The 27,525-nt window shown below is 47.1% G+C and overlaps 2 protein-coding genes across 3 annotated transcripts; both read left to right on the top strand.

Annotated features, from left to right (window-relative positions):
- The first annotated feature begins 2,582 nt into the window (after positions 1-2,582).
- On the top strand, positions 2,583-11,296 carry PRKRIP1 (PRKR interacting protein 1). The gene is made up of 6 exons (XM_074890127.1): positions 2,583-2,717; positions 3,816-3,894; positions 5,361-5,461; positions 6,224-6,309; positions 8,138-8,205; positions 10,551-11,296. The coding sequence occupies exons 1-6, from the start codon at positions 2,598-2,600 to the stop codon at positions 10,667-10,669; spliced, it is 573 nt and encodes a 190-aa protein (XP_074746228.1). The 5' UTR covers positions 2,583-2,597; the 3' UTR covers positions 10,670-11,296.
- A 141-nt stretch (positions 11,297-11,437) lies between these two features.
- ORAI2 (ORAI calcium release-activated calcium modulator 2) lies at positions 11,438-27,008 on the top strand. 2 transcript variants are annotated; one of them, XM_074890126.1, is made up of 6 exons: positions 11,438-13,182; positions 13,432-13,580; positions 16,179-16,224; positions 18,430-18,670; positions 24,117-24,653; positions 26,145-27,008. In XM_074890126.1, exons 4-6 carry the CDS (start codon positions 18,443-18,445, stop codon positions 26,247-26,249), a joined length of 870 nt encoding a protein of 289 aa, XP_074746227.1. In that variant the 5' UTR covers positions 11,438-13,182; positions 13,432-13,580; positions 16,179-16,224; positions 18,430-18,442; the 3' UTR covers positions 26,250-27,008. The 2 variants fall into 2 exon arrangements, with proteins under 2 accessions (XP_074746227.1, XP_074746226.1); XM_074890125.1 differs by lacking the exons at positions 11,438-13,182; positions 13,432-13,580 and adding an exon at positions 14,174-14,281.
- The last annotated feature ends 517 nt before the right edge of the window (positions 27,009-27,525 follow it).

Genomic DNA, 27,525 nt, shown 5'->3' on the forward strand with positions numbered 1-27,525 from the left:
CCGAGATCTAGTAGTGAGCCAAGACGAAGCAGCCTCAGCGTGTGAGCTGGGCTGGATTTCCCTGCCAGTGATACCTCTGCCCAGGGACGGGGCAGCACTGGTCTGCAGGGATGCTGGCGCAGAGCTGCAGCCTGGCAGATACTATGAAGAGGGCAAAAACGTGAAGGGATTTCAGCAGCACAGCCTCCCACATTCCACATGGGTATTTGAGGTGTCCGCGGCTGCTCCTGCCTGCCACGCAGGGTCTTTCTCAGCACAGGCTTACAGTGCTTCCAGAAGCATCCCTTTGGTAGGAAACCTCAGGGTGCCTTTGCTCTAAAACACAAATGAGCTTCTTTGATACAGATCAGGGAGCTAAATTTTGTTGTTTGGTTTGCACTGAACTATGAAAACACCTCCCTGTTCTAACGCGAATCCCCTGTTCCCAGTAAGCCCAGTTCTGCCCAGATCCCAGCCCAGCAATCTGATTTCATGGGCTTTGTATTTTTTAATGGCATGATGTAATGCTTCCTCTTTTTGTACGACCCGAGTAAGAGTCTTGTCACCTCTCTCCAGATAAATATATTTTAAAAGTAATAAGTGCATAATACATCAAGAGTCTATACCAATTCCCCAGACATGTAGTTTGAGAGCGAGATGCTCCCAGGTCTCTTTCCCTGTGCTGTTTGCGTGGGCTCCATTGGATGACAGGCAACTGCCTGTTGTTTCCCAGGGCTGTGAGTTGTCACTGGCACAAGCCACGCTTCGGGCAAGAGAATCGAGCTGCCCAGCTGCTCCCCACAGCCCTTGGGCTGTCACAATGTCTGCGGCACGGCTGCCATTCTGCCTTCCTCCCGTGGGGACTGGCATGAGAGGGCTGAGGCCTGACAGCTCATCACTCACACCCCCGCTTTTGGAAGCTGTGCTTTAGAGAGGTGGCCATGACAGCAAGGAGGAAGAAACAGGGTAACACCTTACAGGCTAGGGAGCTAAACTGGCCTGTGTTGTGCTCAAGACTCAGCAGAGCAGAGGGGAGAGGAAACTCAATCTGTTTGCAGCAACTTTGCTTCTAAAACCCGTTCTGCGGTGACTGAGAGAGCTGAGGAGGACCCAAGGCTGGGAGAGCCGTGGGCACAGGCGCTTGTGAGCTGGCAGACAGCATGGGGAAAGCTGTTTGCATTGCTCCAGCCAGGGCTGCGACTGCAAGGATGCCTTCCAGGGCCAGCGCGGCCAGCTGGGAACTCAGCCAACACTAAATTCACACCATTCTTTTACAAATCAGGTTGGTAAGACAAACACGAAGCATAAACTAGTGTGATTTCCATAGCAACCTCAGTAGAGGTTGAAAAGTCTTTTGTAAACATAGGGCTGAACCTGAGGATCAGCTCTGATTTTCTTCATGGAAGGGGGAAGAGCATGGGGGCTTAATAAATTCAGGTCATACAAATGACCCATAAATCTCAGAAGGAGCCATTCCCAACCTCTCTGTTCCCCTTTCTGTCTGTTCCCCTTTCTGTCACCCACTCCACATGCACAGCACGAAGCTGTCTGAAACCCAGAGCCCAATTTCACCGCTCCAGCTTATCTCTATAAACTGCACAAAGGCTTATGTCCCTCTTCCATTGCAGCTGACCTTTACTAGCTAATTCTCTGACGCACGCACAGCCCGAGCACATGCCATGCCATTTCTGTAGGGCCACAGCAGCTTGACGAGAAATTTGGCTTGCAGAGGAAGCCTGTACCGCAGCCAGCTCCGGCTCCTCTTCCCCACTCACGGCTTTCTCCGTCCCTGTCAGACAAGCGTGGATCTGGGCGTACAAGCCCTCAGCTCGTCCAGGCACTGTTCCTGCAAAGACTAGGAGTGAACATGAATGCAGACAGCGCAGCATTCCCCCCCTGCTACCTGCCTGCCTCTCCAGCACCCGACAAGGCCGCGCCGCGGGGAATCGCGCTGCCGTTCATCACTGTCAGCGGACAAAGCCTGCGGGCAGCGCTGGTTAATTACCAAAGTGACACGAACAGATGGTGCAGGCAGCCTGCCGGGGAGGCACTAGGAAGTCCTATATCGCTTACACCGTCACGGGGAAGGGATTTGGCAGGGCTGAGGGTGCCAGTGCGAAATGCACTGAACTTTCACCCTCTTCGGGGCTCTGCTAAGCCCAGAGCCCGGCCAGAGTGTGGCAGACGCCGGAGCTGCCTTGCTAACGGGTCCCGTGGGGGACAGCCTACACTCGCTGCAGCCGGGAGAACGTGCCTGGGGGACGGGGGGCATCAGAGCTCCAGCAAACGCAGCTCTGGGGGGCAACGGGCCCTCGGCTGCAGCTGGGACCTGGGCGCCGCGACGCAAGGGCCGACCTCCGCCCCCAGCAAGGCCGCGCCAGGGCCCACAGCCGCCGGGGCACACCGCCGCGGCACGCTTTCGCCTAGCAGCCCGCGGCCATGGCCCAGGGGCCCCGCGGGCCCCTCAGGCGCCCGCTCCCCCGCGGGAGTCCCTTAAGGACCGCGTATCCCCCGCGGGCCGGGCCCCGCCGCCATGACAGGCCGCGGCAGCCCCGCAGGCCGGGCGCGTCGCGCGGCGTGACGTCAGCGGCGGGGCGGGGCGCGGTGGCGGCTGGAGCATGGCGGCGCCCTCGGCCCCGCGGCCGCCCCGGCCCCGCAAGGAGCCGCAGCCGCTCGTCATCCCGCGGAGCGCCGCCGAGGAGCAGCGCCTCCGCCTCGAGCGGCTCATGAGGAACCCGGTGAGGGCACCCGCCGGGCCTCTGCCCCTGCCCGGGGCCGTGAGGGGAGAGGGAGACCGATACCCCCACCCCTCCGGCGTCCGTGAGGGGAGAGGGGCCGACCCCCGCCTTCCTCCTGCCCGGTTCCGTGAGGGGAGAGGGGCCGATATCCCCCTTCCTCCTCCCCGGGTCCTTGAGGGGAGACGGACTGAGACCCCCATCCCACCCCGGGGGTCTGTGAGGGGAGAGGGACCGATCCTCCTCCGTGGTTCTGTAAGGAGAGTCGGACTGACCCCTCCCTCCCTTTCTCCTCGCCGCCTCCGTGAGGGAAAAGGGACCGACACCACCTTCCCCCTCCTTGGGTCTGTGAGGGGAGAGGCCGACCCCCCCACACACACACACCGGGTGGCCGTGAGGGGAGAGAGACCTAGCTTTCCTGGGGTGCTGTGAGGGGAGAGACCCTTCTCTGGGGACCCAGGGGGAGGGCTGACCCCTCCGCGCTCTGCCGCTGGGCTTTTCTCTGCCTGCTGCTTTTAATAGTGGGGGGGAGCACGACCCTGGTTCCTCTAACTGGGTGTTTTGGTCCTTGTGCTGAGGAGGTGTTTTCCGGGTGGAGACTCTCACCATCCCTCTGTGCGTGCTGGAGGAGACTGAGACGTCCCCACCCTGTGTTTCTCCTCTGACCTTGCACCGTGTGTTCTCCCTTCCCTGCTCTTCCCTGTCCTTTGTAGATCTGGCATGGAAGGTGCACAGATGCCTTTCATCGCTTCCCAGACTACTGGTAGTGGGAGTATACTCAGTTTCTGCGAGTGCTTGGAGGTGCTGACTTGCTTCCTTCTAGTTTCCATACTGAAAAGAAGCACAGACACTCCTAATCCTCCTGGGGTTTGTTGACCTGCAGGCCTGAATGTGAGGGAAGGAGAGGATACCTTCTGATTCTCGTTTTCTGCCTGCTCCTGATCCCTATGCATGAAGAAATGACTACAGCTGTGCTCCTTCTGAGATCTGTCAGCTGATGGAAGAGGCTGTTGTCAGACATATACCACCTTTCAACAATGTGTTAAAATTGCAGACTTTGCTCCTAGAAGATACTGATGACTGGTTGGTTTGTTCTTGCAGGAAAAGACTGTACCAATTCCTGAAAAACTGAATGAATGGGCACCACGACCTCCCCCGGAGTTCGTTAGAGATGTGATGGGTAAAGATACTATTCTTCAGATAACTCTAGGGTCAGCTACATTAAACTTAGGAAAGTGTTTAACAGAAAAGGCCAGAGATGGTTTTCTGTTGTTGCTTATTTTGCTGGAGAAAAGAGGTATGAAATGTGCTTCAAGAGTTGCTTTTTCAAGTTTTATTTGGTTCTTGGGTTCCAGTTTTCTGCTTGTTGTTAGAATGCAAAGTGAACAATGCCTGTGTCACTCCAGCACATGGACTGCGTGCAGTGAAATAAGCTGCTGCTCTGGTGATGATAAAGTAAATGATGATAAAGTAAATGATGATAAAGTAAGTCTGTCCTTTCCATGGATCTGAGAGTGCTCTGGAAACTTACGAAGTCCTTCTTTTGGCTGCTTTGAGTCTGACTCAGTGAGAAGCAGACTCAGTGAGAAGCAGACACTCACAGCAGATATGATCGTATGTGGTCAGGTAGGGAGCTGGCAGCTGTGCAAAGAACCTGACCCAAGTATTCTGCTTACACTTTACTTTTACCTACACGGATTAAATGTAGTAGTTGCAGTATAAATTTCATCTACATGTAGATGTTCTGTCTTTCTTTGGGACCTTCATCCTTATTAATGATCCTTTGTAGAGGCTGACTTATTCTTATTTCAGAATAATTGATCTTGCACTAAGGCTTTTATATACTTCTGAATAAACTGTTCTGCTTATTGTAATTCCCTGAGGGCTTTTCCAAATAGCTTTGCTGTGTGCTTGAGTTGAACTGTCTTGTTTTTCTGGGAGCACCTGACACGCTGGGATTCTGTTGGTATCAAGAGCACCCTTATTGCAGTCCCAGCTGCCATGTTTTAATTACTGGGTGTCGTCTTTGAGGCATGTATTTGTGTGTGTTGCGTTGAGAAATGGCTCAGGAGACAGAGGAAAAGGATGGAGTGTGGTGCTGAAAGCTCCTGTGAGACTTCAACATGCGGACTGATGCCAAGAAGAGAGAGGTATAGGGATTTCATTTATGAAGAAACAGTCAAAAACTGTCAGTGGTATCTGTCTGGCATGGGAAAGTATAATATGATGGGGGTTTAATCACCCTTCTGTTGACCTTTATTTTTTGTATGAGATGCTGAAAATTAGTCAGAAGCAGCCTCAGTAGGGTGTTTTAGTTCACTGCTGCCTAGAAGAGAATGGGGTGTGCATTTGATCTCTAGTTCTTTTACTGCCTCGATGTCCAGCTCAGACTGGATTCTCTTTAGGGGAGTAATTGACCGGCAGAGACTGCAGTGACCCGTAAGTGTGTGGTTTTGCAGCTCACTTTGGCTTTTGATTGTGAGTGATTTGAGCTTACATAAAACGGTGACACACCGTGTGTGTTGTTAGCAGATTTTCATCTTACAGTGCCCTTTCATATGTCCTGTCCCTCAGCATCAAGCTGTAGTCATTTGTGAGCATCTAGTATACGTTATTTTCTAGTAGACTAACTCTTCTTTATTGTAGGTTCCAGTGCTGGAGCTGGGAGTGGGGAGTTTCATGTGTACCGGCATCTTCGTCGGCGAGAGTACCAGAGGCAAGATTTCATGGATGCCATGGCTGAGAAGGTCAGCAGGACTCTTTATAATCCTCCCCCTGACTATTTGGTGTTCATTGCAAATCTTTTTTTTTCTTTTAAAGTCATGTACAAATAATTCAGTTCCAAACCACCTCTTATCAGAGGAAAACTGTAGGAGTATGTGATATGTGGCGTCTTTGTCAGTATTGAAACATTTGGTGCTTTGTGTCAGACATGCTCCATCTCTGTTCACTGGGGTCCTAGCACACTGTAAGACTGCACGTGAATGTGTGTGTTCTCAGGTTGGTTTGAAAATGCTTTAAAAACTAGAAATCCCAAATATCACTGTCTTGCACAGTCAGAATCAAAGCAAGTGCCTGTGCACAGAATCCGGATCTTTCTTTTAAGTCTTGGTTGAGTAGAATAGCACCTCTTTCAGAGAGCATTACTGTTTTACTCTCTTGACCAAGATGAGTCCTTTGATCCGTATGTTAATGTTTGTGTCTCAAATTATTCTCTTGTTTTTACTGAAGCATTCTTTAGGACAGAAGCCCAACCTCCCTCATCTGCTTTGGTGAGGATTCCTCCCTCTGAAGGCTTCAATGTTTGGCTCAGGCTGCAGGTTAAAAACGATGTCTGTACAGAAGTCATCCCTAGGAATATAGCTTTTGTATAAAGAAGAAGCTAGACAAAATCTGGCAAAGCTCCCTTCTGTATTTTGCTAAAAGACTTCTCCCTAAAAGGACATGACTTTTAAAAGAAGTATTTTAATTTAGATTGTGACCAAAGTATGACATGTGATCAATTACAGCAAAGACTAGATGAGGAATTCCAGAAGAAACTGGAGAGGAATAAGATGATTGCAGAAGAACAAACAGCAAAACGCAGAAGGAAGCGGTAAGGGCAGATTGTTCCCAGGAGGCTTGACATGGAAACCCTCATGCTCTGTCCTCATCTGTAGCTGCATGCTTTGGATAAATGCTGTCATTGTGTGCCTACATCTATCAGCTGAGAAGTCTGGCTGTGGAAATTAATTTTGTTAATGTCATTGCTTGGTTTCTAAAGGTAGCTGTAAACTTGACAGGCTTTGCTGGCCTGGTTTATTTTCCATGCCTTCTCTAGCAGGGTAACTTTTGACTGGCTGAGCAGCTTTTGCTCACACTGTGATGTTGACTGCAACATGCCTTACTGCATATTTGTTATAACAATGTCAGGAAAGGTTTGTATATACATCTGACTTAAATAAATATCTGAAACAGCTGACACGAAGCAGCTTAAGTGCAAAAATGGGTGCTGCTTAATGGGTATGTGTATGGATTTGGACTAGCAGAGCGTGGTACGCCGCGTGTACTCTGTCAGTGTGACGAGTCCAGTTCAGTCTGTGAATACTGAAAAGGCCACTGAAGCGAGCAGTATTGTTAAAATCAGTAGCTTCTTCTACCTACTTCATTGAAACATCTGGCAGGTCAAGTCTAGTAAGTTAGATGGAAAAATTAAAAAATATTACATCCATCCTTCTCTTAAGTTTTAGACAAAGTGAAACAGTTACAAGATTGATGCTTTCGACAAATAGTCTGAGCACTGTAATGCAGCGATACAAGAATTTAAATTCCACAGTCTGTGTCCACCATACCTTTCAGAAATAGCGGGCTATCATGGATAGGCTCTTTCAGAGGGTCTGATCCTTAGCAGCCTCTCTCTTGCTTCTTAGAGAACGAGGGTTTTGCATCTTGTAGCTGAGAGTCGCTGCTGAAAGGCCTGTGCGAAGTGACTCACTGGCATATTAGCACAAAAGTGCACAACAAACCCTGTTGCCATCTGACTTTAATTTAGTGTGGTCCAACAGATGGCCAGCAAGTCAGATCTGGCCTGCTGCCTTTTCCCTGGCTGAGATGGAGCACAACTGTTCAAACAGCAAATGCTGCCTAAACACTCCCAACACCTCCTTGTCCCCCTTCTATAGTGTAATGGTGTAGGTACCAAGCAGCTTTGCCCTGTAGGAGCAACTCTGACTTCCCTCACCACCCCTTTTCTTCTGTCCTGACCTAACAGGTACAGTACTTGGCGCTCTGTTTCAAGAGAATTAATTTATGGTGTTGAGAGAGGAACAGGAATCCCAGGTTGCTCTGCCCCATGTCTGCCTGGTTACCTTTGCTAGGCAAACAGAACTGGGTCATATGAACTGAAATTCCCCCTTGCTCTTAATGTTACTCCTAGGGCCCAACATATTGATGAAGTACAGCCAAAGATTAAGCTCAAAGCATACTGCATTACTTTTTTTTTTTTTTTTTCAATTAAAGTACATATTACTAGTGATTACTTAATTTTTTTTTCCAATGTTCAGTTCCAGCAGTCTGGATATTGACACCATTTTCTCTTTTTGTTTATTAGGCTAGGTAGCTAAAATGTAGGTGCAGTTTAATTTTTATTCCTTCTGTGTTCTTGGAGGTTCTTGTGTATCATATAGTTTTGGTTGCAGTGACGTCATGGAAGACTTTTAAAAAAAAAAAAATTCCATTAGACTAAAAACAACATAGAAAAGTTTGTGTTGATCATGTGTCTAGGTTTGCTCTTGCTGAATTTTCAGTTGAGGCCAAATTTAAATTGATCTTTTCTGAAGTCTGCTTTTCCAAGATGTCTGTAATACGTCCTTTATCAGTGTATGAATGTGCACAAGCTTTACAATGTTGGATTTGCAAAAGAGTCTTTTTTCTTTGCTTTATAGCCAGAAGTTAAAAGAGAAGAAACTGCAAGCTAAGAAAAATAAACTTGAACAAAAGAAGCAGGAAAAAGGTCAGTGAAATTTATTTTTCTTTTCTCAAGAATTAGTTCTGTTCCCTAATTGGAGCCACCACCCCAGCCATTCTCAATACATGGATAGGAAGATTGAGCCTAAAGCTTGTTATTTTAGCTGATGTTTCAAAAGTCCTCTTTGAAAGACATCTATGTTGAGATTTAATCTTACAAATAACTTGGCTGTTTGTGAATATTTTCCCTTTATTAGGGGAAATTTTGGAGAGCAAACATTGGAATCTTGAGTCTGTTGATTGTGGATGTTTTGCCCCAGCTATTCTGACAAACTGCAGATTTAGAATATCTTCTGCTAAAAAAGGCAGTATCGTTAAAGGCTGTTCTTTTTTTAAGTATATTTTGAATGCGTATGGGAAAACAGGTGGAAAAAAATGCACAGCTTGGACAGCAAGAAACTGAGTTACGATTTTGTGTGTAAGAATTTGAGCCACCTTGGTGCCATCTGTTCCACACAACTATTTTATTTAGCATTTTTCATAAACATGAACCTGACTGCCTCTGTTCTCCTGCAGTCTTGAAAATTAATGTTCAGCAATGTCAGTGTAACTCCTCAAACTTTTGAATGTTCATTGCTTCCTTTCAGTGAGTATATTTTAGCTTACTCTTTCAAATAGTTGCCCTTTGTGGATTAGCACATTAACTCTGCAGTAATTCTTAGTCTTAAAGTTACAGCAATTTCTGATAATTCTGCTAGAACAGTGACTTATCTGACAGTTCTACTTTATTTCTGCTTTGCTTTTCACAATTGGATCTGTTTCAGCTGAGCCATTGCCAGCCTCCCATATAAACATGGGAGGACAAATTAATTGTTTGGTTAATTTTACTTGTGACAGCAAATGAATGTAGCAGAGTGGATTTTTTTTGTGTGTGTTTTGGTTTGGTTCTGGTTTGTTTGTTTGTTTCAAAGCTACTTGTTCATGAATTGTGACCGGGAGGAGAATTTAAGTATGAGTCAACATTTTTGTTCACTTCGGGTGGAAAAGAAAGTACCTATCTCTTTAGGGAGTGGCTGGGGGAGAGGGGAGCTGGAGCAGGGACTGGCACTGTGGTATGGGACTGTCATGGACCAGTTGCTGGGCTGGAATGTTTTTGTTCAGCACAAGTAAGTCATCTTCTGGAAGTCAGAATTCAAACTCCCCTGTCTTTAGAACAGTTTTTAGCTCTTTACAGTTTGTGGTTCTCTATTTAAAATAATAATAATAATAATAAAATCAGTGGATATAGAAGCCCCTGATAGCCATCTTTAGTTACTGAGAATAGGCTTGGTTTTGTGTGCCCTGGTTTGAATCCGAGAGTTTTTCCAAATTAATTGAAGTCTGTTTGTTGGATGTGGCAGGCAAGCATTTATCTTCCTTTTTGAATGAATAAAGAAAAACTCTGAGTGCCATCTTTCACCTTTGTTGCAGTAAAACCGTGGAGAATAAAGGTTGGCGCTAAATAAGGTCAGCTGTTAAAGCTGCATTTTTGTACAGACCCCTAATAAAAACAGAAAGTACCGAACTTCACCACGCGGTGGCATCAGACCAGTAATCCTAAATCCTACGGGTTAACTGGTCAGAGCACGAGCTGAGTGTGGCTCGGCCTGAGAAACAGTAAAGGTACAAGAGCTGCTGGGAGTAGAATGGCTTTTAGATTCAGGTCCCGTTTTATGCTGTACCTAATTTTCAGTAGCCGTTATCTAATTCCTAGTAGGCGTTTTCTGGTCTTTTAGCAGGCTTCACAAGTTTTCTGTGATCCTCGTTAATCTTACATGTATCTTAATGAGTTCCTGGATTTACAGTATTGTATACCAAACGCTCTGTAAAAGTTTACAGCACCTTGTGGAATTTCTGAAAACTTGGATAGGTGTAGAAATACAGAGTCTTGCCCGTGGCTTCCCAGTGCCTGCATTCTTTAACAATACTCTGTGATACTTGAAGGTTCATGCCAACTGCAGAGGGGAGATCGGGAATGAGATAATTTATCACTTCAGCATTTGACTGCCTCTGTTTGAAATAACCTTCCATAGGAGGTGGAGTTGTTTAATGATGGACTTGGCACAGTGGTAACGTTGGAGTTAAGGGAGTATTTCTCCAAGGGAGAATTTGATATTCTGAGCTCTACATTGCTCAGTAGAATTAGTATAACCTGATATGTTTCCTTAGTATCTGGGACTACTTTGTTGTGAGATATTTAACAAGGAAGACTCATGGGAGTATGTTATCCATCTGTACTAATTAGCGTGACCTAATACACGTTGCTTAGCACCTGAGACTATTTTGTTGTGAAATACTTAAGGGAGAGACGCATGGGAATATGTTCTCAATTCATACTGTTTGTGTTTTTAGAACCTGATCAACCTCAAGAGCGAGTCAGCAGTGAGGATGATGAAGAGGATGATAGCAAGGAGGAGGAAGAGAAGGAAGATGATGCTGAAGAGCCGAGTTTTGTGATGGGAAGAGGATGAGGCCTTTCAGGGACAGCTGGAAACACTGTTCATTGCTTTATATTCAGGAGCATGAAAGTCTTTCATCTCAGCCAAGCAGAACCCATTGGCGTACGTTATATCTGCTTAACGGTGAATGACCTTCACGTCACAGGCCCAAGAGATAGTGATAGAGAAATGCCAAATAAGAGATTTTTTTCTTAATTGCTTGTATAACTGCTGTGCAGTCTGCTCTAAGTTTGCTCTAAAGAGTCAGCCATAAGTCTCTGTGACCCTAGAGTTCTTTCTAACATGGCCCAGAGTGTTTTTCTGTCTGAAAGCTAAAACATATCCATTACTATTTAAGGAAAATATTACTGTGAGGGCTACGTATTCTACTTATGTCGAAGCTGGTAGCAGTGGGATACATGAATCTTAAGGGAGGAGTTTAACCTAAAGTATAAAAGTAGTCTGTAGCCAGACTCTCCTGCACTGTGAGTGTTCTGAATTTGGGGTTTTGTATGGGGTCATCTCTAACCCAAAGAAATCAGTTTATGTTGCTAGACAAGTTCTATAGATTTTTAAGCAGGATCCCTTTTTTATTGCTAAAACTTTCCCTATTACTTTTCTTCCATGTTTTTTAAATGAATAAAGGGGATGTGTTGGCTTGTTCTGTCTTCTTTTTTTTTTGAAGAGGATTTCAGTAAAATAAAGAGGTGTTTGCAATGCTGCAGGAAGGGACAAAAAGACCAAGTGATGTGGCGCACATGAAAATATGGAAAAAGGTGTTAGCTGCATTTCATTTACTTTTTGCTTTTGGATTGGAACAATAGCTTTGCCAAAAGATTATATCTGTAAAGCCTCTAAATCCTGTGGCAGAAAGGCTTGGAATGGAATGGTTTTGCTTGTGTTCAGCTTCATGCAATGACCCTTGCCTTTCTCTCTGCTTGAGCTCTCTGCTTTGACCTTCGGGTTCCCTAGTAGGAAGCATAACATCCGTATATATATTTACTATTGGTGCTTAAATGAAAAGCATATGCAGTGGTGGTTTTATTTGCAACGTAGGTTGTTGTCTTTTCTGTGTATCTTTAATTAGAAGTGCCTGCTATCTTTCAGACATGCTCATCCCAGGACCTTGGCATCCAGAATGTGGTGCTACTTCTTCTCAAGCCTTTGTCAATGCCAAATTATTTAAAGCAAAAACAATAAAAAGGGAGAATCTCTTTTTAGATTGAGCCTTTGTTGAACAGTGCTGCCAGAAATCCTGCATTTTGCCTGAGCTGGCTTTTTGTAATGGCTTCTCAGTGGTGTTACCGTGGTGGCGGGGAAGTGGATGTGATCAAGTGCAAGTGATGTTTGTGTTTAGTTCCCCTGTACATACCCAAAGACTTAAAGAGCTGGATAGCTTCTGAGCTGCAAGGTCCATATCCCCACCACCCCTGGGTTAGAGAGCTGCATGGAATTGTTTTCTGCTTAATCTCCGCAGAGGCAGGTGCTTCAGAGTAAGTTGTGACAGTGTTTCCTTCTCTAGCGCTTAAGCTGCAGAATGGATGTTCTGCAGTCGTTGGCGTTTTCCCTGTGGAGAGGGATGAGTTATGAGAATTGCTTCACTTGAATCCCCCTTAGGGCAGGTAAACCCTGTTGATACGTCCATGTCGTAGAATAAGCCATAAAAACGTTGTGATGTTTCTTAGCTTTCGTGGACAGAGAAGAACCGAGAGTCTCACAAATAAACAAAGACTGTTCTGCCTCTGAGCTTGTCAGGCTTTGGAGCTGAATAAATAAGGGCTGTTTTGCATTAAGTAGAGCAGATGTTGCTGCATGAGGACACGCTTCTCAGTCGTGGGGAAGATGGACTTGAGTTTGTCTTGATGAACTAAACAAATTCAGGTTGTGTGGCCTCATCCTGCCTCCTTAAGACGCCATTGTTACCCGTGCTGAATTATTCATACTCTTCATTTTGTAGGAATGCTAAGTTTGTAGGTGAAATCCATAAAAAGCAAAGAGAATGTGTTGCTGAAGGTGGTATCTGCTTTACGGTCTTTCTTGCTGGGGTGGCTGAATGTAACAGTAGGAGCTGTATTTGGTAGGTGTTGCTATGAATTCTGAAAAATACTATGCCATGTTGTGGTGGTTTGTGTCAGTACTACGTCTTCCAGAATACAAAGGCACTTCAGAGTGAGCGTTTGAAGGGATGTTTCTTCATTAAGACAAAATGCAAGTACTCTGTGACCTCAAACGGGGAAAACGTCCATGGAGTAGAAAAAGGGAAGTGCTCCTATGTGTAGTAAATGAGGAGCAATTCTACAATTGCTTCCTATTCCAAATAGGGCACTGAAAAAGCAGTAATAATGTGAAGGCTTTAAACTGCCAAGGAGTTTGACCTGCTTACGTTAAATTCTTGCTCTGGATTCTTTTCTAGAGGAGTCCCTCTCCTTTCTCTGATGGAGACTAATCTTCAGGGGCTAAAGTTTGCTGCTGTTCCATTTCTACTTGCGTTCGTGGGAGCGTGGGACCCCGAGAGACAGCAGCCTTAGTGCTGTAACCCAGCAGAGGTATTCATAATCTCAGAGGTGACAAGCATGCTCAGGATAACAGATATATTTGTCTTTTTAATAAGTTTTTAGGAAGTGTTTGTCTTTTCCCTCCCCCAGGTAGAAGTGAATTCGGGAAGATGGGATTTACCCTGTGATAAAGCTGACCCCATTGTGCCGCCTTTCAGCATTTTATCTTTCAGGGAAGGAACTCCTTCCTTTTTCCCTTAAGTCTGTCCCTACCCTTGCTCTTTTGATGGGTTTATACAGGATTTCCTGCGAGTCCCTAGAGGAGGAATGCAGGGAGGTAGCAGCCTGGCTTCCTTGGCCCTCCTCCACGCAGGGAGCCTTGGCCGTGCTTCAGCCAGAGGATGTTGCAGCTCGGCGGAGGCAGAAGTCAGCACTGCCTTTTGACTTATGTAAGTGGCGACTTTTTGCTGTATAATTAATAATTGTAATAAAAGCACGTTTACATCCCATTGCACCAATACCTTCTCTGTGGAAAGACGCAATGTCCAGACCGAGTAACGTTTTTATCAGTGGGGAGGGTTTCACCCCGACCATGAATTTAGGGAGCCGCACACCGGGTTTTGTCTCCCACCGGTGCGTGCTGACGCAGGGCTGCGGCCCCCGGGATGCCAGCCCGCCGCTGGAACGGCTCGGGGGCCCCGGAGGCGCTGCCGACAGCTGGGGATGTCCCTCTGTAACCGCGAAGTACAGGCCCCCCTTTAGTAAACCCCCAAACCACCACCCCCTCTCTCAGGGGGGCAGAGGGGGGAGAGGAGGCCCCGGTTCCTGCCAGCGGACCCGCTCGGGGTTGGGGGGGGGGGCTCAGCCGCGGCCCGCAGCCCCCGGTGCTCGGCGCTGCGCATCGGCCGCGGCCCCGCCCTGTCGCCAAGGGGCGGTGCGTGGCGTCTCCACGGGCCAATGAGGCGGCGGTCACGTGAGGAGGGCGGGTCAGCCGCCCGCCCCCCCATTTCCTGCGGGTCACGTGGCGGGTGCCCGGCGTTGCCTTGGCAGCGGCGGAGGCGGCTCCGGCTCTCGGCAGCCGGCGGCGGCGGCGGCGGGTGCTCCCGGGGTGTCGCGCCCGACCCGGCCCGGCCCCCGGCCAGCCAGCGCGGTGAGCCAGGGCCCGCCCCCGCGGCGCCGGGGGGCCTCATCCTGCCCGCGTGGGGGGCCCTACCCCGGGGGCTGGGGGGAAGGCGGTGGGGTGGGGTGTCTCATCCTGCCCGGGGTGGCGGGAGTCGTCCCCGCCGGGGTGTTTGGGGGGAGCCCATCCTGCATCGATGGGAGCATCTCCTGCCCGGGTACCCCAGGGGAAGGGGGTCTCGTCCTACCCGGGCGGAGGCATCCCGTGCGCGGGGTGCGGGGAGGAGGGGCGGGGTGGGGGAGTTGATCTTATCCTGCCTGGATGGAGCTTCCCCTGCCCGAGGGGGGAGGTGGGGGATGTGCGCCTCATCCGGCCTAGCTGGGTGGTGCTGGGGATGTGGGAAGGGTGCGCTGTGGGCAGAGAAGGGGGTCCCGGCGGACGCCCCGGCAGTGTTTTGGAGCTCCCTTGGGGTGCAGAGGGCGGGCCAGCTCTCGGGGTCGTATCCTGACAAAGGGATCCTCTCGCTGGGGGTGCTGTAGGGGAGACACCTCCAGTGCAAGGAAGCCCCTGACCCAGGGTACTGTTGGAAGGGACATCCCAGCTGTGGGGGGGAGCGGGTCCCATCCTGCCCGAGGAGATGCGGGCGATCCTTGGGACGCTGGACAGGGATCCGGTGGTAGGAGGTCCCATCCTGCCTATGGAAGATCCCCTGTCCGGGGTGTCTTCGGAAGGGAGGGTCCTGACTGTGAGGGGGGTCTCGTCCTGGCCTGGGGGATCCCCTGTCTGAGGGTGCTGTTGGAGGGGAGCTCCTCAATGTGTGGGATCACATCCTGCCTGCGGTGTGCTGAGGGTGGCTGGGAAGGAAGAGGAGAAATTCCCTGCTCAGGTGGTGCCCTGTGAGTAGGATCCCAGCCGTGGTGGTGGGGCGAGGGGGTCACATCCTGCTCGGGGAATGATCCCCACCCTGCTTGAGGTGTGCTGCTGTTAAGGGTGGTCACAGCTGTGGGGGGGGTCACACCCTGCCTGGATGGTGTGACATCCCAGGGGTGATGCTGGGGGGGGGATCCAAGCCAGGAAACATGGGAATGGGTTCCCTGTAGCAAAGAGGGCCTGAGCTTGGGGAGCCCAGAGTAGCAGAAGAAGAGGGAGTAGTGGGGCCTGGGGTTAGGCTTAGCCACAGCGTGTAGGGTCTTGAACGATCCTATACAGGGGAGAAAGGCGCTGGTACAAACACACTGATCAGTCTCGGGGCGTGGGGCAGAAACCTGGATCTGAGGCAGGGGCTGGCATCTCAGAGCCAGGCAGAGAAGGTGACAGTGCCGCTGAGACAGCGCTCTGCGGGCGATTGTTCAGAGCACGCCAGCAGCAGGAGGGGGATCCGCGTATCCCAGCCCCGGCGGCGTCTGCTTCGTTCCCTGCTGTGGAGAAATCCCCGCACGTGCGCTCGCAACTGCACAGGGGCAGCTGGGATGTAAGGCACAGCGGAGGCTTTCCCCGCGACGCCTGCTGCTCCGAAGGACGGTGCTGGGCAGATTAACAAAATCGATATGAGGCAGCAATTGCAGAGAGCTTTCTGTCTTCAGCGGTGTGGAATGAAGCGGGGTCAAATGCATCAGTGGTGCAACGGAAGTGACTAAAGACACAGCTGGGATGGACTTGGCCAGAGCTGGCTGTTAGGCTGAGGAAGAGGTCTTCTGGGGAGGTCCCGATTCTCCATCCAAAACTCAACAGTCCTGTGCAGTAAAACCCTGTAGGATAGTTATCTCTGTAAGAGCAAGGGTCCTAAACCTTTAACGTTGCGAGGCAGGAACATGAAATCTCGAGAATAACTCTCCCCTGGTGCAGATAACTGGCTGAAAAGCATTTCCAGAGTGAAACTGCTTAAGATACGGTGCCTGTAAAATGCTTCTTTGGTCTTGTGTTTCAGCCCTTGGAGCCCTCCATCCAGTCCCTCCATGTCCGTAGCCAGGAAGGTGAGTTTGCCATCCTGTTACCGCTTGGTTTGGGCTATGGCTGTGTTTATGGATTTTATTCTGAAGTTATTTACTTATTTTGGAACATCCCTTGAGCTGCTCCGGAGTGAAAATTCATCCTTGTGGTATTTTTAGCTTATTTTTCTAAGGAAAGAAGCAGATGTGATTGGGTACTCTTGCTCTCCCTCTGTAACCTCTGAATTCATTTGTCTTTTCAATGGAATTTTTCCCAGGGGTTGAAGTTTCCTACGTATTTTGTGAAAATAAATGGCAGGGTAGAGGCCATCAGTGTCTCAACTAAGGAAACTAAGGACAAAGCTAACAAGTTCACCCCACACTATACATTGCAGAATCCACACAGGATGTTGTCACAGGAAACAGCTTCATCATTTTGCTGCTCACATAATGTTTCTGTCTCTGATCCTCACAGGAGGCTTGGGGAAAGATCTATTTTTTTTTTTTCCCCCCTCTGTTCTGTAAAATAGGTGATTCTTGCCTTTTCTGGAAACACAGAGCAAGCAGGGAGGTTTATCTGTGTTATTCTGTTCCTGGTTTTATTGTTGTGTGCAAGTTCTTTTTTGCCTTTTTTGGTTTTTTTAATAACTTGAAAACTCCTGAGCAGTTCAGGAGCCACCCTGGAGTCCTCCAGGGGCTGTAATAGTGGCCTTGTCAAAAACTGCCCAGAAGAAGTCATCTTGTGCTCTTGCTGCCATCCTTATTATGCCTGAGGGGGCTGGGAAGTCCACTGTGCTCTTGAGGAACAGACGGTCTCACGACCTGCAATGCTTTATTTGCTGCTGCAGTCTAATGTTTGTTATTGTGCCTGGAACAGCTTTGTTCCTTTTTAGTAATACCATTTGGAGTTGTGAGCAGCTGGTGTCCTTTTTATCTTTGCCACTTCCTCACATCTCATGGCAAACATGGGTTTATTAGCTGTCACCATGTGGCCTGCGTACGTGGAGAGCTGGGTGGAGCAGGGGGCATGCGGGCAGGGCTGGGGCTCCTCTCAAGTGAACAGCCTGTGACCTTGAGGTGTGGTGCTGGGACTAATTAGTACCACACCGTGTGTGATTCTGGGCATGCATCTCCTCCTCCTAGGAACTGGTAAGTATTTATAGCCAGAAAGGTCTCATGTGGTGCAGCTCTGGTGTTGCTACCTGCTACTGCCGTGGTGGTCAGTGGCAAAGTTCTGTGTGTGTGGATTGAACAGAAAATCATGGTTTCCATTCTTCTGAGTTAAACATCTAGTTACAGATGTTTCTCAGAGTTGAGAAATTTTTTCCTCAAAACACTTAGTGAATTCTGTGTCTGTGGATGGCACAGAGATCACCGGGCAGCAGCTTGCCTACGTTGCAGTGTAAGCAGGGGATGGTTTGGACCTCGTGCTTGTCTCTGCTGGCAGCTGTGGCATTCACCACCTGAAACAGTCTTGCTGCTTTCTTACATCTTTCAGTGTAATCTCTTGAATCTCAAGATGCTGAAACTACCTGGAAGGCAGTTCTCTTTTCCCCTTGGAATTGTCTTTTCCTTGCTAAGAGCCACTGGTGGAAGTAAGGGAACAGAATTTTTGGTCAGCTGTGACCGATAAGTTCAGGAAATTTAACTTCCAACTGTAGAAGCTCGGGAAGTTCATTTGTTAACCCTACACAGCTCTATAACTATTGGGGAAGTCTTGGGGAAGAACTGTCCCATCTCAACTGAGCTATGATGAGCAATGGTTTAACTGAAAAAAACTGGTTTCCAGAGAAAGAGCAAAAAGTGACTCCCTGAACATGAACATGCTAGCTCGCGTTACGTTCGTACTTTACAAAGATGCATTTGGAACCAATCCATGATGCACTGTGAAATTAACTGTCAGCTTAAAACAAAATTATAAGATGGGGCCCTACTTACAAGGTGTCTTTATGTAAAACAAATTTTCTATTAGCAAGGAGGAATTAAGGGGGAAAGTTGAGATGCCAGCTTTGAAATGAAAAGCCAGATGCTGTGCAGCCTTCCTGAATTCCTGCTGGAGTAGTTCCTGGGTTACTTGTGTAATCTTTCCTAGTTCTCATGATCATTTTTAGCAATTGTGGATAGTCCTTTCTCTGTTCTGTCAATCATTTTTCTACTGACTGAGGGCAACTTTGTTTAAACATATCTTTTCTAGTTGATGCTTGTCCTGTCTGCTATCTCCTTCTGAATGTGACTATTTTGTTCCCTCAGCATTTCTCTCATCATGAGTTCTGAATTAAACGTTCCAGTGGATCCTTCCACTCCTGCTTGCTGCTCTGAACCTGGCACAAAAGGCATGGATTATCGGGACTGGGTCCGGCGGAGCTATCTGGAATTGGTCACATCAAACCACCACTCTGTTCAGGCCCTTTCGTGGAGAAAATTGTACCTGAGCCGAGCCAAACTGAAAGCTTCCAGCAGAACCTCTGCTCTGCTCTCTGGATTTGCAATGGTATGTGTAGTTTGTAGCAATGCTTTCTGGATCATTAGGGTTTTGGTTCTCTAAAATCATCTATTAATCAAAGTTTTCCTCCTGTGAAGAAGCAGGACATACTGTTGTTTTCTGAAGAGGCAGGAGGCATCTGCCTGGGGGCTTCTGCTTGGCTGCTGCTGAGAAGTTTGGGGCTGTCTCTCTCAAAGCAGCACAGATACATGAGCTGCCTAACAGTCAACCCACACACTCCCAAGTCAGCCCTTTAAAAATACTAATCCCCTACCTGCACATGATCCTAAGTGCTCCACCGATGTTGCTAAACAATACAGGGCCTGGGCTCTCCTTTGGCCCTGAGGCCATTTATCCCTGGCTGCCTTTGCATGAGGTTTCACTTGGGCGTGGAGCTCCTCCAGGCCCCTGTGGTTACTGTCATCCTGAACACTATCTTAATTTCTGTATGTGTTTTTTCAGGTCATGGTGTTTAAAATAAGGTGGAGGTTGGGTCACAGTCTGCCAGAGTGGAGTTTGTGTAGCGTGATCAAGGAGATTGTTATATGCTGAGCTTTGAGAAGAGGCCCTGCAGGCTCAGACCTGGTGTCAGAGGCCTCTGTAGCCTGAAGGGAGACAAACCTGGTATATTTTTTGTCAGTGCTGTCTATTGGGAATAATCCCTGGTACTTGCTTTCCTCTGTGCAGCACTTGGGTGTTATCTGGAAGCTATTTGCATAGGTCAAAACATGTCAGGGAGCAAGCAAATAAACAAGATGGAGACAGTCAGTGGTCTGGTGCTCAGACCTGTTGGAGCTGTGGTGTTAGGAAAACAGGGCCACGCTGTGGCTGTGTGAGCCTCTTCATCTCCCCTCTGGTTCTTGCTGATTGGGAGTGAGAATTGAAACCTGTTTGGGGGAGGTTTTCTGCTCAGGAAATGGGTAGGGCTGGTTTTTCCTGAGGTCTGTCAGCTGAATGCAGAGAGACAGGGGGCAGTGCCTGGGTGAGTGGGACACGATGTGAAGATGTTGCATCCTGCAGCTCAGAAGCTGGGGGGAAGACAGATCTCAGGAACTTTCTGGATAGCTTTCCTTGTTTTATTTTAGCTTCTTCCACTGCTTTTTCCTCCCCCAATCCCCCAGAATGTGAATCATCTGTAACATTACAACAGTCTGGGACGACAAAGTTGGTTACCCAAAGTGAAGTTGGAAAAACACAAGCAGGGAGTTAAGCAGGAGCAGGGGAGAGAGGGTGCTTGGTCGCTTTGCGAGTCCACTCACTGACTGTGTGCAAGCAAAACTTGTAAAATTTTTCCATGCAGCATATATTGGTTTGTAACCAAACTTGTGTGCTGAAATGGTGGAAGGTCCCTCCTTGTTTTGAGAAAGTTGAGTGCTCCCCTGTAGATCTCACTCACCCAGAAGCTTTCTTACTCTAAAAAGCCGCTCACATGCGTGCCCTTTGTGCCTCTAGGTTACTTGAGTTCTGCGTTGGTCATTTGTGACCGTTCATTAAATTAACAGTTTTGTATTGTTGTGAACTGATCTATCTAGGTAGCATGGTTACACGGGCAGGTGCCCATGCTGGGGTGTGCAATCGCATCACTGGGACTTGCAGCCCACCCACGCTGAGGGGCCGAACCAAGTAGCTGAAAACAAAGCATGCCTTCTCAACTCACACAACAGAAAGTTGCTGAAAGTCCTTGGCAAACACACAAAATTAACCGTTGGACTTCTTTTTAAACTGTTTAAAACACAAGTCAGATAAACACATAAGTAGTGTTAATTATAATCACCAGCTTAACATAAGTACACCTGAAATCAGTAATTCTCAGAAATAAAAATTTTTGCAATAAGGAATTTTCTTTATTAGCAAGATTTTTTCCAGCTGAGCATAACGGACCTTTCAGTGAAAGCTGAGGTATCTATTCCTATCGGGTTATTTCTCTGCTGGTAATTTGGCACACAAGTATTTAGTACACGGATGTTTACTCTCTAATAAGAGCATCTATTTGGCTATCGATGAAAGTAGAGAAGTTACTTAAATAGTTTCTCTGAAGCCCTGTGTGCATTTAACTATGTAAACAAATGTCATACAGGGCTTGGCTATTGCTTTATTTACTTCCCTGTCAGTGTGTTTGATTCAAGTCAGTTCCATATTGGCTGAAAATTATTATGAGCTGATAGATATTTAATCAACAGGTGGTGGCTTTAATCCAGCTCCTTCTGGACGGGCTGCAGAATAATGCAAACCTTCCTCATACTCGATGCTATCTCTGGTATTTCTGGCAGAGAGTTGAGCAGATCAGGAGGATGTGGGTCCTTTCCAGTGCCAGGTCTGTTTGGAGGTGGGCTGTAGGGCTACTGCATTGCCCCAGGGAGGCTGCAGATAAAGGAGATTTTAGAGGGAGCTTAGGAAACCTCCTTAATAATTTTCCTGATGGAAATAAGAGCTATTACTGCTAATCAGTCTTCTCAATACTTGTCCAATTGCTACAGAATATGTATTTGATTAAAAAAAAACCAACAAAAACCAACCAACAAAAAAACAACAACAAAAACCACCCCGAACAGATCTACTGGAGTGATTGTTTTTACAGGCTGCCAGACCATCTGTGTGAATGTAACCTGGTTTATGTTAAGCCATTTGTCATCCTTTTGCCTGATATTATCTATCTTGGTCTAAATTTCTCAAGATGAGCCTCACCTTTGTTGTGGACAATCTGAGCTATACTGGTCTGAAAAAAAAACATAATTGCATGTAATTTAATTGCAGTTTAATTGTAAAATATTCTGAGTACTTGGTCCTTTAGCAAACCTGTGAGCATGGAGTTCAACAGGGTGATTCTCAAGCTTAAAATTAAGCCTATGCTGGAGTATTCTGTGGCTTGGCAGAGTGCTCAGTGCCTTGCAAAGTCAAGCCCTTGACACCTTGGCTTCTGGGAGGAGGTTAAAATAAAGGGGGCTGTTATCACATAACAGTATAATTGTATCAAACATGACATATTAATAGTTTTACAGACTAAGCAGCGTATTTAATGATTTTTAAATGGGTTATGTCAGCTTGTCCTCTTTCTCTTATCCCGGTCAGAGAATGACATGACAGTCTATGGGGTAAAGCACTAAGACTCACTCACCTTTCCAGTACTTGTTCAGGTTAAATGAACTGTTTTTTGGCCTTGCTGCCCTATGTGGATTGTTGATGTTTTTCCCTGAAATACCTCTTACTGAGCCATCAGTCAGTGTTAAAAATTCATCACATTGCACAGCTGAAGCTAGCCCTAGGGAATAGGTTAGTCTGGGAGGAAACATCCAATTAGCTCAGAAGTGCTGCTCATGTGAAGGGTAACAAGTAGAAATTGATATGTTGACATCAGCCAGGCTTTCAGCTTTAATATAAAACTATAAATTGAACATGCAGGTACAATTCCTATTCAGCTTGCTGAATACTATGTCTCTGGGTATTACAGCACCCAATAATGGACAATATACCTGCAGCTTTTCCTGGCTGATAGAGTGTGACTGACAATCACAGCACTGTACAAATTTATTGTACAGAACAGTGCAGCAGAGAATAAGTCTGATCTCCTCCTCGAATCAATACAAGGGGAACTGCAGAGAGAACATATGCAAGGCAATGTGTAATGTGTTTTAATTAAATTGACCTTGCAATAGATGGTGAAGCCAATCCTGTGCTTATACAAGAACTACTATAAACTGCAAATGAGAAACTTCAAAAAACAAACAAAAAAGCAAACCCCCCATACGTTCATAATCAGAACAAAAGGCTGGGAGTGTCCAAGAACTGTCACAGTATTTTTGGTGTCTCTAACATCATAAATAGTTGATGTAGGTGTAAAGCCTGGACTTGTAGAGGTTGACCATTTGCCACCACAAACACACGTGTTCTGTCTTGGTTGCTATTAAATGTGTTCAGGCTTGACTGGGATCCCCTCATTCAGGCTGCTGATGGTTTCAAAGTAGATGCAGGTAAGGCAGCAGTCATGCCAACGTAGGTACTTGCTTCCATCCCCTTTAATCCTTTTCAGGGCTACCAACAGGGAGAGCATAAGCAGACCCCTAATCTTCCAGTGCCTAAATAATATTATTAACAAGTTATGCCAGAGCGAATGGTGCAGATTATTATACAGAGCCTGAAATGGCTGCCCAGGAGTGGTCTCACGCGAAGTCTGGATAAGGTAATCATGAGTCTGTTCTGCAAAATCACTCTACCCCACCCGAATCAAGCTGCTGGTTTGGACTTTGCCTTCTCATGATGGTCCTGAGGCACTGCCCTGAGGCAGGCATCCAAGCAGCGGCTTCTCCTTTCCTTAACGCATCCGGGAAGCTGTGCCATGCTGGAGCAGCAGGTCACCTGGATCACCAGAGGTTTGGTCTGCTGCCAGGCAAGTTAGTATCTGTGCAAATCATGAAATGCAGCTGCAGCTCCAAGCAAGCCACTAGAGAGTTACAAGAAAGCAATGTTTGGTAGTCTTGTCCGCTGCTTTTGTGACTTCTCTTAGGAAAAAGGTTTCTGCAGTCCTTTCAGGGATGCCACCACACTACTATTTTACTTCACAAATAGATAAAATAATATTACAAATTCTTATGCTAAACCAGTTAAAAGGCCTGTACTAGGACTCCAGTTCTGATGTCAGAAGAATCCCCTGCTCTCTTGTGCTTATTCTGCTTGTTAAGCTTTATTTGATTAAAGAAAAAATAGACGGCTTTAGAGACTTGCTATATGATAGTTGTTGTTTTGAGAAAACAGACTTCTGAGTTTTGAGCACACCCGTAAGCCAGTAGCTGTCCACTTCTGCTGAGTATATCAGTAAGTTATTAGGTCTCAAGGGATAAATTTGAGGATATAAATAACTTGTATCTGGGCATATTTGTAATAAAAACGAACGTCCAATGTTCTGAGAATAGAAGGCAGCTATTTTAACTATGGACTAACTTAAACGGTAAAGTAGCTTGTGTGCTTCCCACGGGGGGTAGTGAAACCTTACTGGCCGCTGGCCAGAAGAGCTGCTGCTTTTGCTTTTCTTTGTGTGCCTGAAGTCAAAACTTCCTGCACTGCAGCTGCAAGTAGTAAGCGGAAGGAGAACGTGTGATGGGCGGGTGGGCTAGCAGGCTGTCAGCTGCCTCCGAGCTCCACTTGTCTAATGAGTTCCTTCTGCTCTGTGTTCGGTTTGATGCAGTTCGTATGGCTCACGGTTGCAAGGAGAGATACGTTATTTCAGAAAACTACAGCGCAGAAACGTGCACATGAGCCTTCAGAAAGGCCAGGCTGCAGACTGCGTGTTACGTCTTCACGGGAAACAGCAGTGATCCATCTAGGCTGCCGTTCTGAAGAGCACTTGAGTGTGTACTTGACCTTAGGTGCTCTTCCTGAATAAAGATGCTTTCCTGGAGGAAAGCCTTGAAAAGACGAAAACTAGCAGCTGTTGACAAGCTTTTTGTTCCTTTCCCCCCAGGTTGCCATGGTGGAGGTGCAGCTGGAGGTACAGTACAAGTACCCCCAGATGCTGCTGATCGCTTTCAGCGCCTGCACGACAGTGCTCGTGGCAGTTCATCTCTTCGCCCTTCTCATCAGCACCTGCATTCTGCCTAACGTGGAAGCAGTGAGCAACATCCACAACCTGAACTCCATCAGTGAATCCCCGCATGAGCGCATGCACCCCTACATCGAGCTGGCGTGGGGCTTCTCCACCGTCTTGGGGATTCTCCTTTTCCTTGCGGAAGTCGTGCTTCTGTGCTGGATAAAATTTCTGCCTGTGGGCTCCATCCTGAAAAACGAGACCACCAACGCCGAGAAGCCCAGCAGCCACGCGGGTTGGCAGTCAGCGCTGGTCTCCACCATCATCATGGTCCCAGTGGGTCTGATTTTTGTCGTTTTCACCATTCACTTCTACCGCTCTTTGGTGCGGCACAAAACGGAGCGCCACAACCGAGAGATCGAAGAGCTTCACAAACTGAAAGTGCAGTTAGACGGGCATGACAGAGGCATGCAGGTAGTGTGACAGAGGCACAGGCTGCTTCCAGCAAATCCGCTCAGCTAAGGCTAAGAGCAAAATACCTGTTTTGCTAGTTGGTGAGACGCAGCAGTGATGGATTGTCTTGAGGCTTAAATAAATGCTAATTGCCTGCCATATATAGCTGTGGGTTCTAGTGCTGTTTCAGATGTTGGGGTCTCTGGCCTGTTCCTGGTCCTACACACTTGTGTACTTAAGTCGACACTGCCGTGGAGTTCAAGGTCTTTATCTACCTTAACATTAGTTCAGGTAGCCAAAAATTTGTATTTTTTTATGAATGCAATACACTGTTGCCAAAAGTAAAACTGCATCAGGAGTCCAAAAAGCCAGTGTGTGTGTGTGTGTGTGTGTGTGTAGGACCTGTCTTATGTGTCAGAACTCCCTGCCTGTCAGTGCAGCAGCAATTAACTGGCAGCTCATTTCTAGAGCTGCGCTGGTTAACGTGGGTATCTGCAGCTGACTCGAGGACATCCAGGAAAGCACAATAGAAACTGTGGGCGTTGATCACCTTTGTTCCAAAGCAAGTATTCCGTAAATACATAACCACAAAGAAATCAGCCTTAGCTTTTATGTTCTTTTCTTGCTATTCCTTACTCTTTTACAGCTGGGGAGGTAGAATTTTGAATTGCAGGCAGCTGGGAAGTTCTGTCATACTTTCTTCAGCACAGAATCACAGACTGGTTTGGGTTGGAAGGGACCTTAAAGATCATCTAGTTCCAGCCCCCCCCCCCCCCCCGCCACAGGCAGGGACACCTTCCACTAGCCCAGGTTGCCCAAAGCCCCGTCCAACCTGGCCTTGAACCCTTCCAGGGAGGGGGCAGCCACAGCTTCTCTGGGCAACCTGTGCCAGGGCCTCACCACCCTCACAGGGAAGAATTTCTTTCTTAAGCCTAATCTGAATCCACCCTCTTTCAATTTAAAACCATTTACCCTTCGTCCTATCCCTACACTCCCTGATAAAGAGTCCCTCCCCAGCTTTCATGTAGCCCCCTTTTAAGTACTGGAAGGCCACTATAAGGTCTCCTTGGAGATAGAATCATAGAATAGTTTGGGTTGGAAGGGAAAGCAATCTGTCACTTTAGCATCTAAAGCATCTGTCACTTTAGACTGAATGAATGCCAAGATCATGTGTTTTTTCCCAATAAGAGGCAAGAGTGCCCAGGGAAGGCTTACAGGTGTTTTAGTTTTAACAAGGACATTCTTAAAACAGAACAGTGACAGGGAATTTAATGAGACAAAACTTTGAAGGACTAGAAAAGCAAGTTTCAAGGAGGTAAGGCATGACAGCATATAGCATATTGTAGAAATCTGTTGCTGTGTCGTCTTCATTTATGTATTGTTGCAATTTTTTTTGCCTGGTTTGATGGAGAGAACAAGCCCTAGTGCTGTGTATTTCATCAGTTGTTTGGGGGGTTTTGTCAGCTGTAGCATGTGTCTGTCAAAAACAAATGCTTCTTTCCTCCACCAAAGCAGGCAACTCCTCTGGTGGAACCTGGAGCTGCATTGGTGAGCCTGACGGAGCTGGATCCGGCGGGAGAACAGTGTGCCATTAAAGAGCTATCATGTTTCATTTGAGCTGACTTTTTTTTTCAGCAGCTGAGAAAATGACACTTGTATTGCTTAGCAAGGGAAGCCTGCAAATTCTATAGCATTCTTGTGGGTGAAAACTTCTGTAAAAATGATTTTATGATTTACAGTAACTTTGTGGAGGGAAATGTGTTGCAATCATGAGCTCTTTTAAGGACAAGTAAGGCTTTCTGCCACACAGGGCTGAAAGAAGCATAAGCACACTTTCTTGGCCCTGATCCTGTGCTGGTTTCCTGCTCTGCACTCAAACATTGCAGTTTCAGAGTCTCCTAGGCCTTATAGGTTTCTAAAATCATTAAGGATGTTTGTAATGTTCTGTTTAACCCTGGTCCCTTATTCCACTGGGATTTGAGAAATCTAATGGCAGCTTCTCAGAGTGGAGAGTACACGCAAATCCCAGTGCAGCAGGGTGAGACTATCCCTATGCTCCTCTCTGGCGAGGGCCTTGGGAACCCAACTCTAATCTCTCTTGTTTACATGCGAGTTGGAGCGTTGCTGAACAAGTTGCTTAGCACTGTGTCTGTGGCTTTCATCTGTTGTTCTTGCCACAGTTGGCATGTACCATATTGGCTGATGTGCAACAAAGAAAATCGTCTTTGTGTGCTAAATGACTGGTCTGTACTTATGTGCGATGCAAAAGATGAGTGTCCTCTGCGAAGTGGGTGGTCATGAAATTCATATGATCTCCCTAGGAGTCTGCCCTCTCTCCCTCCTCTTTTTACCATAATAAAGGTTTATACAACAAAATCAGAGTTGAGGTTTTCTGCCAAGTATTATGCATGTAAGCTCTTCTACCAACAAAATTTCTATTGTGAGGCCAGATCAGATAGGATGAATCTCTCATCTGTACTTCTTTAACATTAGTAATAATAGGATTCTGTCCTGTGGAGCTCAGGAGCTTGTTGGGGAAAGTATTGAGCCATTTTTGCAATTTAAAAAAAAGTTTCATGGTTCACATACGGTGCTGCAAAAGCAACGCAGCTCGTTTGGAAACAGCCAAATCATTCACTTAATTCTTTGCAAATATAATAAACTTGAGCAAATGGAGAAATGCAGCAAAAATTGTGCTTTGATTTTGTAGAACATCTTGGTGAGGCTTTGGTGGGATTGGATTTAAGATAAGTCTCCAGGCACCGCATCTGTGACTGGAGCGGGATTGCCTTACTCCAGCGGGGAGTCTGAGGTATGGTTTGAGGTGGTGTCCCAAGGAAAAATGCACTGAAAACAGAAAAATAATGTGCTTTCCCATCTTTGCTTGCAGCTT

The sequence above is a fragment of the Strix uralensis genome, chromosome 20, assembly GCF_047716275.1.
Source record: "Strix uralensis isolate ZFMK-TIS-50842 chromosome 20, bStrUra1, whole genome shotgun sequence".
NCBI classification, from domain to species: domain Eukaryota; kingdom Metazoa; phylum Chordata; class Aves; order Strigiformes; family Strigidae; genus Strix; species Strix uralensis.